An 18067-nucleotide genomic window follows, 5' to 3' on the forward strand; every position below is an offset into this window, starting at 1 on the left:
AGAAAAAAAATCTCCCTGATAAATCAAAATACACTGTCAGGGTTTCAGTTACTGTAGGAAGAGGGCTGAACTCTAGGATTCACTAAGTTGCCTCTGAGTTTCAAGGATTCCACCATGGAGTAACTTAAAGTAAGGAGTGAAGCAGTTGGACCTCTGTGTGATTCAGGATGAGCCCACACCCTACACGAAGGCTTTTTATAGCCTCCTCCCCCAAACGGAACAGTCAAGTCCATCATTTATGCCTTCACCAGCCCATACAGGTGCTATCGTAACACCGCCCACAGTTGACTGCACTTAAAACCTAACTTCATTATGAGCGTCTGAGCCCTGGGGCTGGGTTGCCACCTTGTTGCCACTGGTGCTAAGAGCGTCTGGAACACAGAAGTTCTGGTCACGATGCAAATGCATAGAAGTGATGAATAAATCAGTGAGCCAGCCAGGGAGTCGTGTACCTGCTCCTGAGACCTTACCCACCACCCTTTATGGATCACCTCTCGGTCTACTAGCGACGACTGCTAACCTGGTCGTGCTGGCTGAAGACACGAACACGAGATGGGAGAAGTAATGGGTCGCCCAAGGACACAGAAACAAGAAAGACCTGCTCATGCTGGGGAATGGGGGGCGGGGAGGGGGAGGCTGAGGAAGGAAGGACCAGTGAAGACATGGTTGCCGCACCACTAGCTACTTTTACAAAAACAGCTAAAATAAGGAACAGGAAACTGTTTGCAAATGGGTGTGCAGAAAGCCTCACTGATAGTGTCCCATGACAAGGCAAGAATGGAGAGCACTGATAGTTGATGGGCTCCATGGAACAGACGGGGCTTCTCTGAGGAGGGGCACCTGCCTGCGGCAGGGGTGAGAGGGGCAGGGAGAGGGAGGCGTGCAGAGGAGAACTGCGACATGCCAGGTACCCCCACTTCGGCCTCATCCAAGAGGCCGAGTCACCGAGGCAAGTGGCACGTGTTCACAGATTCCTCTGTGTACTTGCGACAGGCCACCCCGGGCGGCCTCCCCCAGCCCAGGGAGGGGCATGGCTGTTCCCTTCCACGGGCCAGCAGGAGAAAGTCAGGCCCCTTTCCCAAGGTCTTAAAACAGACGTGTGAGAGAGCTGGGGTTCGGTCCGTGTCTGCGTAACTTCAAATAAGGGCCAAATACTTGAAGAAAACTTTTGTCCCCAAAACTTGGATATAAGACTCTGAGTCCAACCCAAAGGAGAGAGAGCAGGTCTGTGGAAACACAGAAGGGCAGGTTGGAGCAGTGGGGCTTCCACAGCCACCTGGGCTGGCTTCAGGCCAGCTGGGAGGGAAGACAGCTCTAGCACCCGAGAGAATGGAGCTGGGGCGTCTGCTGAATCGGAATGGAAACTGCAAGAAAATGAGGATAGTTTATCAGAACTCAAGAGGAGCCCCTCCTACCAGCAGCACGACCCTCCGTCCTCTGCAGTGTTGTTACAACCTCACTTCCTGCGTAACAACCACTGTGGTGACTTGGAGGAGAGGCTGTGCCAGGCGGGGCACCTCGGTGAGCAAGGTAAAGGTGGCAAGGGCACGGTGGCACCAGGACAGACCGGCTCCCTCACCTAAGTTACTGTCATGTGGGATCATGCAGCCAGAAGCAACCCCAGCTGCTGCTAATTTTAACAGAGCCATTTCTGTGCTTAAAAGAAAAAGAAAAAGAAAAAGTATGCTGAGAAAACTCCTCGGCACTCAGACAGATGATGCTATTAGTGAATGAAGACTACAAAGCAAATAGGGAGAAGAAGCCAGTTCTAAGAGGGATGAGGACTGGCCCCCAGGCCCTGAACGAACAGCGCGGTGCCCTCCATGCAGGGGTGTGGAGACACCCAGGCTGCCCAGAGCGGAGCAAATGTGTGCACCCCAAGAATGGGGAGCCAGAACCTACCCTGCCCAGAAGGAGGGGACACACTCATACCCCAGAGGCGGGAACATTAAGTGACGTAACATTTCTGGAAAGCATCTGGCAATGTACCAAAAAGCCTTAAACTGAGCAACTGAAATCCCTTCCTATAGGAATCATCAGAAAGAGGAGTAGAGCAAGGTGTGTATTATTACCACAGTAAAATGGAAAACCAGCATCAGGGACAAGAATATGAATAGTAAAGTAGGTAAATCCATAAAATGGAATATCATGCCGCCACTAAAACAGAGGGTAAAACTGTTAATTAGGAGAAAACTTCCTAAGTGAAAAATGCAGAACATAAGGCTGGATATAGGACACAGCACAAGAGGGGCTTCATTCCTGAATTATTTACATGTGCTACATATAATCCCAACTATTACCATATAATAGAAAAGTAAACTTTAACATACTCCTGTCTAGGTAACACTACTAGAATTTCCAAAATCGTGGTATGCAATTTAAAAAAATATTTTTCTGTATTTTCCCTATTTTTACAATTAGGAGATATTACTTTTATAAACAGTAGAGTCAACATATTTTAATGCGGAAACCAAATTTATCATGCCCACCAGGCAGGCTGGTGTCACTGCCAGAATGGAATATCCATGGACATACATCACCTGCTTCTAGGATCTGTGACCACAAGCAAGTCCTCATTCCTAGATTTAGAATTCAGACGCTGAGAAGGCCAAAGCTACAGGAGGCAGGAAGAGTTGAAAAGAAAATTATAACCAATCTAGTTCTAAGCTTTCTAAAACATTCCCAGGACAAGTATCTTTCCTTTCAGAGTCAGGTAATAAAACAGTGGAGAAAATTCATAGCTTCTCACAGTTTCTAGTAGGCCACTCTGAAAGTGGAATTTATCTACGGAGAGGAGTAAAATTATCTACCCGGAGACACCGATCAGGCCTGCAGACATCAACACCACTGCCCTAGTTCACTTCATCAGGGAGAGCAATACACCCAACCTCCATTCAGGTAAAGGTATCAAAACGATAAAACGGGTCAACAACGAACAGACTAGTCACCTAACTTCAAATAGAGAAAACTAGTAATTTAAGGGAACCTTTTTATCCTATCTCATATAAAACAAATATGTTGGCCTAGAAGAACTAAGAACCTTCTCAATTTTTAAATTCTGTGATTCTAATACATAAATTTGACCTTGGGCATGTTAAGCCATTTTGTTTTAGAAGAGCAGGTAACTAAATCTTCCAAAAAGTAGTCAATTTCCTGCAAAAATGCGCAGATTATGGCGGGATACAGCAGAGGCCCCAGTGGCCACAGAGACAGGTGACTGCAAAGAGCGAGACCTGGCATTTACAACCCACTACGGTACTTGGCCACCTCTGTGAGCACTGCTGACTTTCAAGTTCGGCTCCATACAACCATCTGAGCTTATATACAGGTATCTGGTCGAACACCAAGGCTCGTGAAGGGCAAGGAGAAGCAGGCGGCATGGCAACCAATGAACCAGGAGTTCAAGACCCACCTCTGCCAACAGGGATGTAAACACTGGGACCTGTTTTTATGTCCTCAAGAAGAGACATGGAACCACTAGACTGGGGTCTCTCTCCACCTCCTCCAGAAAGTACCCCTTAGAAGTCACAGGGGGCATCCTCAAACATTCATTCTAAGTATATGATCCTCATAAAATCTGTTTTTAGCACCAATATTCATGTATATTTTGCTTTCTTCTCTGTGATTTCCTTGATATTTGTATACACTTCTAGTTATGATTGTTTAAATATGTGTTGACTGCTGGTCATTTAACTTGCCTACGTTTACCCATCCCCCTCCCTGCCCCCCTCTTTGAGTAACACTGATACTCCAGGCAGGCACACCACACTTATCTTATAACAGCCATCCTCCCATCCCAGGGCATCACAGAAACCCCCAGAGAACTCATTCCCTAGCATGAGATGCAAGGTTCTTAACAATCGGAAAATTTTCTCCCTGCTATAATTTTCTATGATAAAGTGAAACAATGTAGGTCCAAGTGCTTGGCTCATAACAGGTGGTTAGACAAGAGACACTAACTAATCGACTTGTTTTCTTTATTGAAATAAACTTGCTTTGAAAATGTGCAGCAAAGAGTCCTGAGCTGGGAGAGCAAACCATAAATACCGTGCTGACGATGCTACTGCTGACACAGTCCCTAATCTCTAGAATTTCCCCTTGAGAAGAATGAAGCGTGGGGAAGAAAAGAGAGGCAGTGAGCAAAACACACAAAAGAAAAAAAAATTCAATGAAACAACTCAGGAAGCCTGAGTGACCAGGTAGGCATGTGCTGTGACAAACTGCATAAGGACCTGAGAGAAAGAAACTCACGCTCTAGTTCCAACAAGAAGTCTCTCTGCAGATGAATTCCATGCCATCCGTGGTTAAAAAAAAAAAAAAGAAGGAAAGAAAGAAAGAAAGAAAGAAAGAAGGAAAGAAAGAAAGAAAGAGAAAAGAAAAGAAAGAAAGTGTTGTAACGAATCATGGGTCCCTCTCTGCTTGGATGCAAATACGTTATGGAGTTACTCTAATCTGAATTCATCCTGAGGTCCTGTAGTCTCCCGTGGAAGGGATATACTAATCTTATCCCAAACAGCCTCGTTTTACCTTGTCTCCTAATCTTTAGGCTCCCCTATTCTTCAGGATGCAGAAGGAACACACAGGTTAAATAACTCACTAAATACAGAACTGGGGGCAAGGAACTGGAGAGGGGAAAGTAAGTATTATCGACCTTTCTAAAAACAATTCCCGTTGTACTCTGATGAGGACTCAGCTCAAAATAAATAATGCTGTCTGGATGCAGTTCAGCAAATATTTATTGAGAGATTATGGCAAATCCTCATGCTAGGATCTGTGAAGAATGTATAGAACACATAGTCCTTGCCAAGGTGAGTTTACAATCTGGTAGGAGAGACGAGATGAACATATAAATAACTAATGAGGGGTAGGATGTGATAAGGACAAAAGAGATCCAAAGACCGCTGTTGCAGAGAAGTGGGGAGAAGTCATTTCCAGGCCAGGCAGACAGAAAGCTTCAGAAAGATGGGGCTTTCTCATGACCTAGGCACAGGACTGCTTCCTCCCAGGCTTCGTGACACAATAGGCATTTGTGGAATCCAAGAGCAGAATGGGCAACACGAAGGGAGTATCGATGCACCTGCCACTAAGGAGAGAGCCCAACCCCAGTCACTAAGGACATCTACGCAAAGAGGAAGAGAACTCGGTGGCTCTTTAAGCACCAAGAACCAACTATTCTTCATGAGGGCAGCACCCGGATTGTTCTGGCCTATCACCATGGGCTGCAGAGCACGTTTCCCAATGCTGAAGCGAACAGAAGCATAAAGATGACACTATGGGCACTTATTTAGGGATGTGGGTTGAGAAAGAGGAGTGAAACTCTTGGGTGTTTTTGAATGCTGGTATAGAGAAGCAAGACAGCATACACAAATGAGCCTTTAGAAGCCATAACCAATACCAAGAGACACGGAGGAGGCAGTATTCAGTTGTCCTCACCCTCCCAGACAAACACGTGTCTTCTAAAGCACAGGTTTCTACTTGTTAGTCCCTGTACTGCTGGGTAAGGAAGTGAACGCCATTCAAATGCCATCTGTAGCAGAAATGAGATTATGAGATTCCCACCTCATAAAAAGTCATGTTTGACCCCTCTAACTTCCCTCTGCTGTTCACGTGCTCTACTCCCCCTCTCCAGCCAGAATGCTTCCCTCCCTCGTCTATGTTCCCATAGCCCCTCGCAGACACCACCGTGAACGGGTCATCGCGCTGTGTCAGCGTTAAGCAGACACTGTTATGTAAAACACCTATGCAATGCCGGACGCTCTGCAGACGTGCAGTGAACGTGAGGTACCTCCCCTCTGGTCTGTGGGGTCCTTCAGTGTGTGCGCCCATCTTTAGATCCCACGGCTTAACAGAGTAACAGGCACAAAGCAACTTGATCTGGATAAATAAAGACCCAGAAACACAGAGGAGCCAATAGGGGAGAGCTTCTCCCCTCTTGTCCAGGGCTCCCAGAGCCGCCTATAACTTCCTTACAGCTCCACACCCCTCATTCCGCCAGGAGCCATCCCTCTCCTGCCCTGCCCACTCCATTAGATGCCAAGTAACTAAACCCTCAGGGTCAATCCACAAGTCAGCAGAATTCAACTTTCTGCAAAGGGCTGGCAGTGTTACCAGGAAGATCTGGCCAGTCTGGGCGGGGCCCTCCAGGTCCTGTATGAATCCCACTCAGTCCTACTCACTTCTGCTCAGGCTGTTCACTTCTCCTGTACTTACAGAAATAGGAGGCTGGCTTCTCTTTTTCCAGAATGAGATTAGGAAGTAAGCACCAGGGATCAGCAAACCCTGCTCTGGGAATGGCGGAGACACTTAGGTCTGTCCTGGGAACAGATAGGGGTTAAAAAGTTTGAATCCCACACTCAACTAGAGAGAGCTGGCGCCCCTTGCAGAAAAGAAATTCTTTAAAACTCCGGTGAAAAAGCTCAAAGTCTGACCCCTTTGTTCTACAGAAGAGGAAACAAGATGCAGTGACTCGGGGAATCGCTTGGATGAAGCAAGGACATCAGACAACAGGAGCGGACTGCACATGCCCTGAATGACTCAGATGGGTTCAAGGAGAATTAACTATATCCGAGTTAGCACTACATCAATACTGGCAGCATAATTCATAGCAACAGTTAAAACAGAGGCCCCTGATTTTATGGATGAACAGGGCTATGAACTTTCACGGGAACTTAAAACTTCGCCTTTTATCCAGCTGCTGAAGATTCTCGTCACAAACACTCACATGGCTCTTGTGCTAACCACTCCGTTTGTAAAGCGCTACTTGGAAAAACAGATAGCTTCTGGTTAGTGGCAACTTACTTCCTTAGCTAGAGGCAGCCGAATGTGGGCATGGAGTGCAAGAAGCGGAAGAGGCCTCCTCACACAGGCAGCTCTGCAAAGCGAAGGTGAGGGAGCCCGCCCAACACGGGCTGCCAGCGGGGACCACAAGCCTCCCAAAGCCCAGCCCCGCGCCCAGGCCCCTCCAGAGGGGAATGTGTCCTTCCCTCACCCGGACATTCTCGTTGCCCCAGGCCCGGAATTTCAGTGATATTTTGGGGTGGGAGGGAAGATGTGGGAGAACAGCAGGGGTAGAAATCAACGCGTGGGCTTTCAACCTTTCCTTTTCTGAAAACTCAGACCAGTTTACATCTCACTCTTTCTGGGGACCAAATTTTAACTGGGAGGAGAATTCTGACACACGGGAGAACTCTTCTTACAAAGTATTCCCAAAGCAAATAGAATGTCTGAACGGTGGCTCAGATAATACAGATAATACGGTACTGAGGCCAGCTTCAAAGAGTGCAAAGGGAGCATGCTGCTCTGTGCTTACCTACCTCGTGTGAATCTGGGCAGCCACACCTCGAGCTTTCTTGTGAAAAGAGAGACAACTGTGCCATTTGCTCCCATCTTGCTCTCCCTATGAGCATATTCAGAGATGCTGCCTCTCAAACTGTGTGCTCCCTAAGACTGCACACACCTGTCTGCATGACCCTTTGTTGATGAGCTACCGCGGGGAACAAAGCGTCCTGGGCAAAGATGAAAGCTCAGTGTCTCCAAGCGGCCACACTTAAGGAGCTACTCAGTCACAGAACACGAAGCAGAATGAAGGGTCATAACCGCCGATGACACCGAGTGCCCCATACGAATGGGGAGCGACGCTCATTCTTTTCCAGCACCGTCTCACCTAGTCAGTGCAAAATATCTATCTCTACGGCAGTTTTGCAGAGAGTGGGCGAGACACTGCCGGAAAAGAATGGGCGTCGCTCCCCACTTGTATGGGGCACTCAGTGTCATCGGCGGTTATGACCCTTCATTCTGCTTCGTGTTCCGTAACTGTGTAGTTTTTACGTTACGACCCCTTACGGACGGCACTCGTACCGTACATGAGGAAGCTGAGGCTCAGCGAGACGGAAGTGACTCCAAACCCTACTGTCGGCGACGGGGGCCACACCGCCAGTTCCCGAGCACCATATATGCCGGAAGCCGTGCCATGTTGTACACCTGACACGGGATCTTCTCACTCCATCTTCCCAGCACTCCTTTCAGGGAGGCGCTACCGTTATCCTCAACTCACAACTGACAACATGGACACAGTTAAGATAATCTGCACGGCAGAGCTGGGACAGGAACCTGGGTCTTCTGGACTCCACCTCTATTTCTAGGTGGTGCATCACAGAAGGCTTGCGGAGGTGGAGGTGGTGGCCTGTGACCGGTGCAGAGCCTCACCGCCAACCTACCAGAGCACGTCCTTTGCTCTACCGGGGGCTGAGGAGAGAGGAGAGCCCCAACATGCTAGTTAACGCATGACACAGTCTGCAACCAAGTTTGCTTTCAAGGCCAATTGTCAGAATTACCAGATACTACCCTTGTGCCTGCTTGCAAAGCCTGAGAATCCTACTTCATTCTTTCATTTTATGAAACAGTCAACATTGCACTAGGATCCCCTGTTTAAGTGCAGAGCAGCAGAAGAGCCTCGAGTAACTTTCCACCCCAAATAAAATACAGGGTTTCGATACAAACCATGAACACACGCTAATGTATGTGAAAGGTAGTCGGTTGGTGCAACACTGCTGAGCTCTTGCTGCAAGAGCTTTCATTTCCATCTACCCTAAAAGATGGTCGAACAGCCTACTCACCGCTAATCAAACTGAATTAACATTCAGAGGCCAGCAAAGGGTAGAGAAAACAAGACAACTAACAACTGGATGTAAGTGTTGTAAACCCGAACAAGTTAGGATAGGCACTCGGCAAATGCACAGAAACAGGTTCTATGAGAATCCCGACATTTAAAAGCAAAGCATGAACTTGGTGCATCTCTCCACAGCATGTTCCCTAGCCCTGGAACGTGAAAACAATCCCACTGATTGTTGAAACGGCGGCCTGTTTCTTCAAGATCACTTCCTCTCCCAAGTCACCTGAACTTGAGCCTGCTAGTGGCAGGCACAGCAGACCACTGCACCTACCGCCCCACCTTAGCCCCCCGGTGTCATGATACCACGATTCTGATGGGAAACAAATGGATGGATACCTATGGCTCATCACATGTTCCCTCTCTCCTCTGTCACGGACTGCTGCTGCTGTCCCCTGAACAGCCATGGCGTGACCTCAGAGAGATGTGGTAGTGAGGCTTGGGCTTGGTCTCCCTCAGTGGCTCCAGGAGCATCTCACAGCACAGGCTGTGGCCCTAAGTACAGTTGAAGCGTCCAGGCTACCTAACTGTAAGTATATGACTCCCAGGCGACTCTACTGACCTGGTGAAAGGGGCCCAGCATGAACATTCCCTGTAACAAAGGAAGTAACGTAGAAGTCCAATAGCAATGGGGGTGCCTGGCTGGCTCAGTTGGTGGAGCGTGAGACTCTTGATCTTGGGGTTTTGAGTTTGAGCCTCACGTTGGGTGTTGAGATTACTTCAAAATAAAATCTTCAAAAGATAAATAAATAAATAAATAACGTCCAACAGCAATGGAATGATTGTTACATTAAGGTACATCCACATAATACAATACTATGCAGCCAGTAAAAGGAGTTTGGAAATGTCCAGAAAAAGCAAATCCAGAGACAAAAAGTAGGCTAGTTGAGGGCTGGCGGAGGGGGGGATGGGGGGGCAGGGTTGGAAGAAAATGGGGAGTGATGCTCACGGGTATAGGGCTTCTTGGGGGTGATAAAATGTTCTGAAATTATACAACTCTGTCAGTATTCTAAAAACCATTGCTCTGTATACTTTAAATGGATGAAGTGTGGTGTATGAATATGTCAATAAAGCCATCATAAAAAACGACGGTTTGGGAGACCAATGACGTAGAGAAATGCTCAATATAATGTTATGGGGAAATGGCAGGTTTTAAGACATATTATTTAGTAGGATTCCACTGCACAACCCTCCCTCCCTCCTTCCCTCTCTCTCTCTCTCTTTCTTCTCGGTTTACTGCTTCTGTTTCTACCACCACTGCTGCGACTGGTGACCATTCACTGAGCACTTAAACTGTGTGCCAGCCGCTGTGGTAAGTTAAGAACCGCACATGCGTTGCTCATCTACTGTCAAAACGGTCCTCAGAGACTAATACTACTACAAAGAGGGAACGGACCGGGCCACAGGGAAACAGAACAGACCGCGCCTGAGTTCACACACGTGGTATGTAGGGTCCAGCAGACATTCAAAACCAGGACCGTCAGACCAGAACCTGTGCTCTCAACCACAGTGCCACAGAACATGGTGGCCGATGGTTTCCAAAGTCGTGAAAGCACAGGTGACCTAACCTTCGTCACCTTGGTTGCAACAAACCTGCGTTAATTTTCAGGCCATGTGAGGAAAAAGAAATATATGTCATTTTTCCAAATAAAAGTAAGAAGTTCTGAGCACGTGCCTTCCGCGGTAGGCCCAGGGCACAAGCAACACCTTGAACACACAACACCGCACCAAACTATTTCCAAGAGGGAGATGAGCAGTGAGGCAAAACGCTGTAAAAACCAAATTAGTTAGTCATGGCTCAGAAGAGAGTCTTACAGCTGGAAGAGGCAAGGCCTCTAGGCTAGCTGGAAATTTAGGCCAATACTTTCCTTGACCAGACTTCGCACAGTTGGAATACGGTATCTGCTTAAATTGTCCCCGGGGGGCCTCTGCTGCTGAGGCACCTCATTCCAATTGAGACCCAGAGGTGGGTGCCCCTTCCTCACAATGAACTCTCTACATGGGGCGTGTGAGCTCCCCAACTATCCGGAGGCTGGCATCGTCGACTCCCACTGTCCCTGATTCTTCTCCGGGGGACAGCAGCTCCCTGTACCACTTCTAGAAAAAAATGATGTCCCGCTCTGCTACATGCTGGTCTCCGTCCCCCAGCTCCCTGCGCTTCAGACTGTGCGAACTTGCATGGCTACTACACCACCAAGGGCAGAGCAAGGACCCAGGACCTGGACAGATTCACTCCACTTCCAAGGGGCTACCAGGTAAGAGGCCCCCTGAAGTCGGCAGGTCTAAATGTGTCATCTTACAAACGCAGAAAGTGGCCGGGTGGATGGCCACGCAACTCATTCTAGTTCCACGGTGACACTGACACGCTGACTCCAATCTTCCGAGCAAATACGTTACTGGATCACACGGAACGTGTAGCTAACTAAAAAACTCCAGGTGCTTTCCAACTGTAAAAAGTTAAGAGTCCTTCCCGTTTTAAGGAAAAAGAGAAGAAACAGGGACAAAATAAAGTCACACAGATGTGTTGATTCTTCCAGTAATTCCTTCTGGCCATCGATGATAACGCTATACTTCTCCATGGGGTGGTTGGAGATAGTGTCATCCTAAGTTCTCCTTGGAGGAAATCCCCATGGCTTAGTGACGAGTCTTACTTATTAATCAACCGGAGCAGCACAGCCCTATTTTTTCAAATAATTTCCAAGTCAACACACCCAGCAGCCCTAAATCACCACTTTTCTCCTGTCCTGCCCCCAGAGGGAGGGATGTTTGATGTTACAGCGAGTGCCCTAGCTTTCAGGGAGAGATGGCTGTAATCTAATTCCACAATTTGTCAAATAGGACATTTTCATTGCAGCTGGACCCAGCTGGAAATGAATCTCTCCCACACACATCCCAACAGAACATAAAACATAAAAGGCATTTAAAAGAGAAAGAGAAAGAGAAAGAGAGACAGAGACAGAGAGACAGAAACAGAGATTGATTGCTTCATCAAATCAAACTGAACAGGCATGAAATAAAGCCAGTACCACTGCCAAGGGGATGCTGACCCCTACCACCCATCTAATAATGGAAGTTTCATATCACCCTGTACTTGCCCACCTCGGGCCTTTGCTCAAAGGTATCTTCCATCTGGAATGTTCTATTCATCTCTCCTTCATGGTGTAGGTCAGAGAGAACCTTCCAACATCCCTCCAGGTGGAACTAGCTGTGTCCTCCCGGAGCAATCCCATCACCACAGCACTGACCACGGTCTGGGCCGTGTTACAGTTCACTCTGCACCCTGCCCCAGTCCTCATTCACCTGTGAACACCGCCAGAGCAAACACCACGTCCAATTCATTCTGTCACCGTCTCCCCAGCATCTACCACAGACTAGGCACACAGGAGGTGCTCAAATGATGTCAGAATCAAATAAAACGAACTTAGTGTGATGTGAGGCCTTCCTGAGAGTTTACGATTTATATTGCCAAAAAGAATCTGTCCTGTGGGTAGGCTTTATGATGGATCACTGTTTCCATTCCCACGGTAACGGTGTATATATGTCTGTAAGGGAGAGAGGGAAGAGTACAGGGCTCCATCAAATAAATCCATGGTTTATTTTTTGTCACCTTCTGGGAATTCTGCCTGCCTTTACGTACATCCATTCTGAGCCCAAAAAGTACCCCAGATTGAAGAGTATACATGAAACCATGAAGAATAATATGTTGAATCCAATTTTGTACAAGCTATGGGGGTGAGAGGGGGGTGCTCCTGAAGGTGCAGACAGACCTACTTCCACTTGGACTTCACGTGTTTCCCCTGCAGCAGCCCAAAACGAGCTTTGGCAGCAGAAAGATCAGGGTTCAAAAGTCGCCTCTGCCACTTTTTTTAGCTGTGACCTCAGCCAGACAAGTCTCGCCAATACTCACTTTCCCTAGCTGCAAGATGAGGGAGACATGACTTCCCAGCAGACGGATGTAAAGGACAGACAAGATATAAAGGGCCCAGAACCTAGTGGGCACACATGCGATGGCAGCTAACCAAACTGTCAGTGTGGGGGGTTCCAGGGTTAAGGAGGAGGGGAGGGATGTTTTAGTTAAGGCAGAAGACGGCTGTGGCTATTTTCAGGGAGAGGGCAAGGAAGGTCCCTATCCCCACCTGGACCACACATCCTAGGTCAGCTGACACCACAATGTCATCTTGCTCTCAGACCCACCCCTCTGAGCCATGACGAACTGGCAAACCCAGGGCAAGGACTCGAGGGAGGCAGCCTGTGGAGAGGAAAGGACAGTGGCTCTGAGCACTCCTTACTATGTCAACTTGGTCAGCTGACTTCACCCCCTGGGTACCAGCTGAGGAAAACGAGCCCGGATGGTAAGCAAAACACACTCACACAGCATTCAAAGCCACCCAGTGATTCCCGTACTCAACCTGCCAGGAACCTCCTTGACAACAACTTACACTGAGGCAGACAGGAGATCCAACCTTACTTCCTGCCTTTTTTGGGGAGAGCAGTTACTTAATTTCTGAGCCTGTTTCTTCATTTGTAAAGGTATTACAAGGAAGGTATTAGGTAAATAGTTCAGCACAGTGACTGGTATCTAGTCAAGAGGTACCAAACCCTCAAGATTGTGTAGCTAATCACTGTTATTAACAATACGAAGTACAAGCAAAGCATTTTATTTTTTCTTCCAAGCAAAGCTTTTTACAAACACACACACACCCACGATCCAATACGCGACATATCTAGGCGCGTGTGCACACACACACGTTATGCACATCGAGTGCAGGGAGGGATCAGAATCTACAAAGCCAGAAAGGGAGAAGACTGAGGTCTGGGTTTGCTTTCTCAGAAACACCAATTCCAGATAGTGTGACAGGATACATTAAATCATAGGGTTCACACAGAGAACATAAGATACTGCTAGCTACGATTTCAAATCCAAGTGGAAAAGCCTCTCTTTGAGGCTTCTCCATTCATTGCATTTTGGGTCATGGAGTAAAAATTTCAGAATGGAAATCAGGAATATTTCATTCAACTTTGAGGAAACAACTGGACTTGTGAGACCTCCTGCTTCTGCTCTGTACCGTTCTGTTACTTTCACTGAGGACACTGACACTTGCACCAAGGCAGGTCGACACCCGCATCCCAACTGGCAGTGGGTATAATGAGACACTCCAGCTCTCTCGTCCCTTACTGAGAAAGCAAACCCAAGTTTGCCAAAAAACCCATCCATACCACCTGCACTTTTTGAATACTCAATCCCATTTCAAATTAAATAACCACTTTTAGCTAGTTTCTGTGATTGCGGAATGGTACTTTAGTTTCTGTTATTGTTATTTGTACACTGTCACATAAAACATAATACAAAGAACAACTAATTTTGCTCCAACAATTAAAAAACTTTGCAATTCCGAAGCCAAAATGGAATTCAACATCAAGAGCAGTGCATTTGAAGTATTCCAGAATGCAATAAGAACTTTTCTTTCTCTAATTAAAAGGAAAACAGTTTCTCTTTCTAAATGGCTGAGCATAAAATAAAAAGCCTACTTCTCTAGTTAACCCCACCCAATTTTTTTTAATGTTTATTTCTGAGAGCAAGGGAGCAAGTGGGGAGCAGCAGAGAAAGAGAAAGAGAGAGAGAGAATCCCAAGCAGGCTCCGTGCTATCAGTGCAGAGCCTGACGTGGGGCTCGAACCCACAAACCATGAGATCACGACCTGAGCCATGGTATCAAGGGTCTGATGCTTAACCGACTGAGCCACACTGGCACCCCTCCCCTAATTTACTTTCTACTTCCTTTTTTTTTTTTAATGTCTATTATATTTTTGAGAGAAAGCGAGAGAGAGCAAGCGAGGGAAGGGCAGAGAGGAGACACAGAATCTGAAAAGCAGGCTCCAGGCTGCAAGCTGTCAGCACAGAACCTGACACAGGGTTCAAACTCATGAGCCAGGAGATCATGACCTGAGCCGAAGTCAGACGCCCAAATGACTGAGCCAACCAGGCGCCCCGACTTTCTACTTTCTTTATCACTTCTTTGAATTGAATGGGTGATCTTCATTAACATCCCCATCTGGAAGGAGAAGCCTATTAGCATGCCAATGACTATCTATAACTTAACTTGAAGGCACATACAGTGTGGCAGGTACAACTTTCATTTCACTTTTATAACAAATACTTTAAAAAGCAGTTTTATATAAAGATCTAAGAAATCTGTAGCGGTTAGAGAGAAATGTTTTTTAAAAAGAGGAAATAATAAAATATCCAAGTAAATAACCAATAAAAATAAATATCCAATAAAATATCCAAAAAAATATGTATTCACATTACAGAAAAAACTAGTAATAACAACATTCACAAAGATTCTAGTACAAAACTGTTCGATCTTGGGGTGCCCAGGTGGCTCAGTCGGTTAAGCGTCCGACTTCAGTTCGGGTCATGATCTCACTGTTTGGGGGTTCGAGCCCCACGTCGGGCTCTGTGCGGACAGCTCAGAGCCTGAAGCCTGCTTCGGATTCTGTTGTCTCCCCTCTCTCTGCCCCTCCCTGGCTCATGCTCTCTCTCTCGCTCTCAAAAATAAAATAAATGTTAAAAAAAATTTTTTTTAAATAAACAAAACAGTTCAATCTTTCATGCTAAACTTTTGGTTGGAGGCCAAACCATGTTGTGTTCTGTTTGGCCAAGTGGCTCTCAAAGCTGAAAGTGAAATGAAATGACAGGAGGCCTCCACTTTAGGTTCTCCTCCTGCCCATCCTCACTTCCTAAGTACTCTTACCCCTTCCAAGCTGGCTGGATTACCTAAAAGGTTATTCTCCAAAGGGTTCTACACCAAAACGCTAACTTTGAGCATATTTAGATGATGCAGTTATAGGTGGTTTTCACATTCTTCTTTACTTCTGTACCAAACAGGGAAGGCTACAAAAAAAGAAAAAGTTAAAAAAAAAAAAAAAAAAAAAAGTCATGGCAGGGCATTTCCCATCCGGAAGCACAAAGAGTTACATGCACTGAAATGAACTACTGGATGTGTTCATTCGTTCGGCAGCATTTCTGGAGGACCGTTTGTGTGATGAGCAAGGTGCTGTCCCAGAGAAGCTGAGCCTACAGGTAGGGGTCTCGTGTGCACAAGGGTGGGGAAGAGGGAACAACGGTTAGGAAAGGTCTCTTCTGGATGGTGACATCTGAGCTCTGTCCGGAAAGACGAACAGGTGCTCACCTGGAAGAAGGCAAAGGGTATGAAACAGCAATAAGCTTTCCAGATGCTTCTGCTCCTTCGGGCAGCGGGAAAGGAGGTCAGCAAGGAGCCCTCTGCTAAGGAGAATGGACGTTACCCCGTGAAGAGGGAAAGCTACTGAGGCCCACACGTGAAGAGTTACACCTTCATTTCCAGGTAATAAAAAGCTGGCTATATCAAGCACGCTTCTTGGGTAATGGAAAAAGCCAAGCACGTGATGAAATGCTATCACAGAGCCCCAGCTCTTCATTCATTCACAAACCCCAGCCTCCCTGATGCTCTGCCTGCACTCTACTCAGATTCAGCAAGAGTTCAGGAAACGACATATATGGTCCGTGTTTTACTTTTAAACTAGAGCGTGAGTCACCAAATTTGAACAGAACTTCAGGCCATAAAGCAAACCACTCTGATGGCTTAAAAATTACTTCTAGCTATGGCATATGACCAAAATAAACTTTTATTTGACAATTCAGAGCCAACAGAACACAAAATGAATGAAAGATCTATTATACTTCATGTGTATAGCGACTGCCTGTTGCTTTCACATTCTTGACGGCCCTGTACCACATCACAGAGTACTTTTCATACCACAGCATCAACAAAGACCCCCCTTCAGACTCTGGAAAAACTGGGCATCTCTCTCAGATGCCAACAGCTCTCCGTTCACTGATATAAAACAGCAACATGATTAGGAACAATCACCTTACTGACAAAGTACCTCTGTCACTAAGAAATCTTCCCTTCAGATTATCCGAGTACGTATCGGACGTGCACACTTCCCTTTCAGAATATCAAGCCTCTCTCCTTTTCCTTCACTAGCTTCCTGTGCTCACTCTCATTCCCAAAATTCTTTGTCACTGCTCTGCCACTGACACAAGAAGCATAAGGAGGGCCGATTTATCCTCTCCTCCCCTCAGAGTGAACTGGGGACCAGAGCATATCCCCTACTCCCTCCCCTAATGTGAGCATTATCTGCCCCACAGTGTGGTCTCAGACTGGCTCCCTTCCTTTTCATGTGGAGACACTGACCATCTTCACACCAGAAGGACCATTAAACAGACACCTGTCATGAAGCAGACCCTCCACCAGGCATTCACACAATTCATTCATTTCATCCTCAGTATCACACAACAAGGTCCGTGTAGGAGCTCTGTTTTGCAGATAAACTAAGGCTCAAAGAAACGGAGGCATAGGGAGCGTAGCAAACTGACCAATCGTGAGATACCCGGCCAAGACCCAAACCCAGGGGCCTCAGATTCAAACCACGGCTGGTCACACCTACTTCTACTGACAACCGACGAAGCAAAAGACAGCAAGGGTCCTATCCGTGTACGGCGCATATGGAAATATTGTGATCTAAAGCCAGAAGTGTCTGGAGAGTATACAACCACCCAAGTGAAAAAAGACACAGAAAGAGCTGAGCAGTGGATTCCGGGCCCGACTGGGTGGGTGAAGGGGGTCCAGCAGTCCCTGCAGCTAGGGATGTGTTCTCTGTCCCACCCCACTGGTGACTCCTAGGGCACTCTGGCCAGGGAGAGACCTCACAGGTCAGCTGGGAACCCCAGCTCATGAGAAAGCCCTGTGAACACACCAGGAGTAACTACTCACAAGTATGAGCCCAAACAAGAGGTTATTAAAATTGTTAGGGAAATATTTCTTTTACGGTGCTGCCCAGTTGGTCTCAGCCCATGATTTGCAGTAAGTTTTCAGGATGTTAAAAGCAAGTGCAAAGTCCAGGCACTTTAATGATTATGAAGTATGACCACCGGGAAATGAGATTTCCAAGACAGATAAGGGGAAGGGAGGCCCAGAATGGGGACAAGCCGCGTGCAATGGAAACTACTCGACTCCAAATGCCATGCAATCACTGCCCACCAGACATGGACACCTGGGATTAAAATATTGCAAAAGGAAGCCTCAGAAGCAGCCCTCTAAAAACAATCATGCCTCCCACTCATATGACCCAAGATAAATGTTTGCTGAAAGAATGGAATGATCCACCCATCCAAGGCAATGATTCTTGCCTCACACGAAACAATGACAAGGGCCTGCGTGTGCCTGTGCATCACGCCACACACGTAAGGACCGTCTGTTTGCATCCTTGCTATTCACAGTGTGGTCTGTGGACCGGCAGCAGCAGCATCACTTGACGGGCTGTAAGGAACGCAGAACACGGGGCCCTTCCCCAA

General features: G+C 47.0%; 1 protein-coding gene across 4 annotated transcripts in view; it reads right to left on the reverse strand.

Annotated features, from left to right (window-relative positions):
• ASAP1 (ArfGAP with SH3 domain, ankyrin repeat and PH domain 1) overlaps positions 1-18067 on the reverse strand; it is a 311003-nt gene that overhangs the window by 229042 nt on the left and 63894 nt on the right. Inside the window, exon 1 of one of the 4 annotated variants that reach the window (XM_042923769.1) lies at positions 521-7581. The exons of 2 other annotated variants lie outside the window; for them this stretch is intronic. In XM_042923769.1, the coding sequence (XP_042779703.1) occupies positions 521-928 (408 nt within the window). In that variant the 5' untranslated portion in view covers positions 929-7581. Of the gene's footprint in view, positions 1-520; positions 7582-18067 lie in introns of those variants that run through there. One more of the 4 variants, XM_042923768.1, reaches the window with a different exon arrangement.

Source organism: Panthera leo, chromosome F2 (assembly GCF_018350215.1).
Source record: "Panthera leo isolate Ple1 chromosome F2, P.leo_Ple1_pat1.1, whole genome shotgun sequence".
Lineage (NCBI taxonomy): Eukaryota > Metazoa > Chordata > Mammalia > Carnivora > Felidae > Panthera > Panthera leo.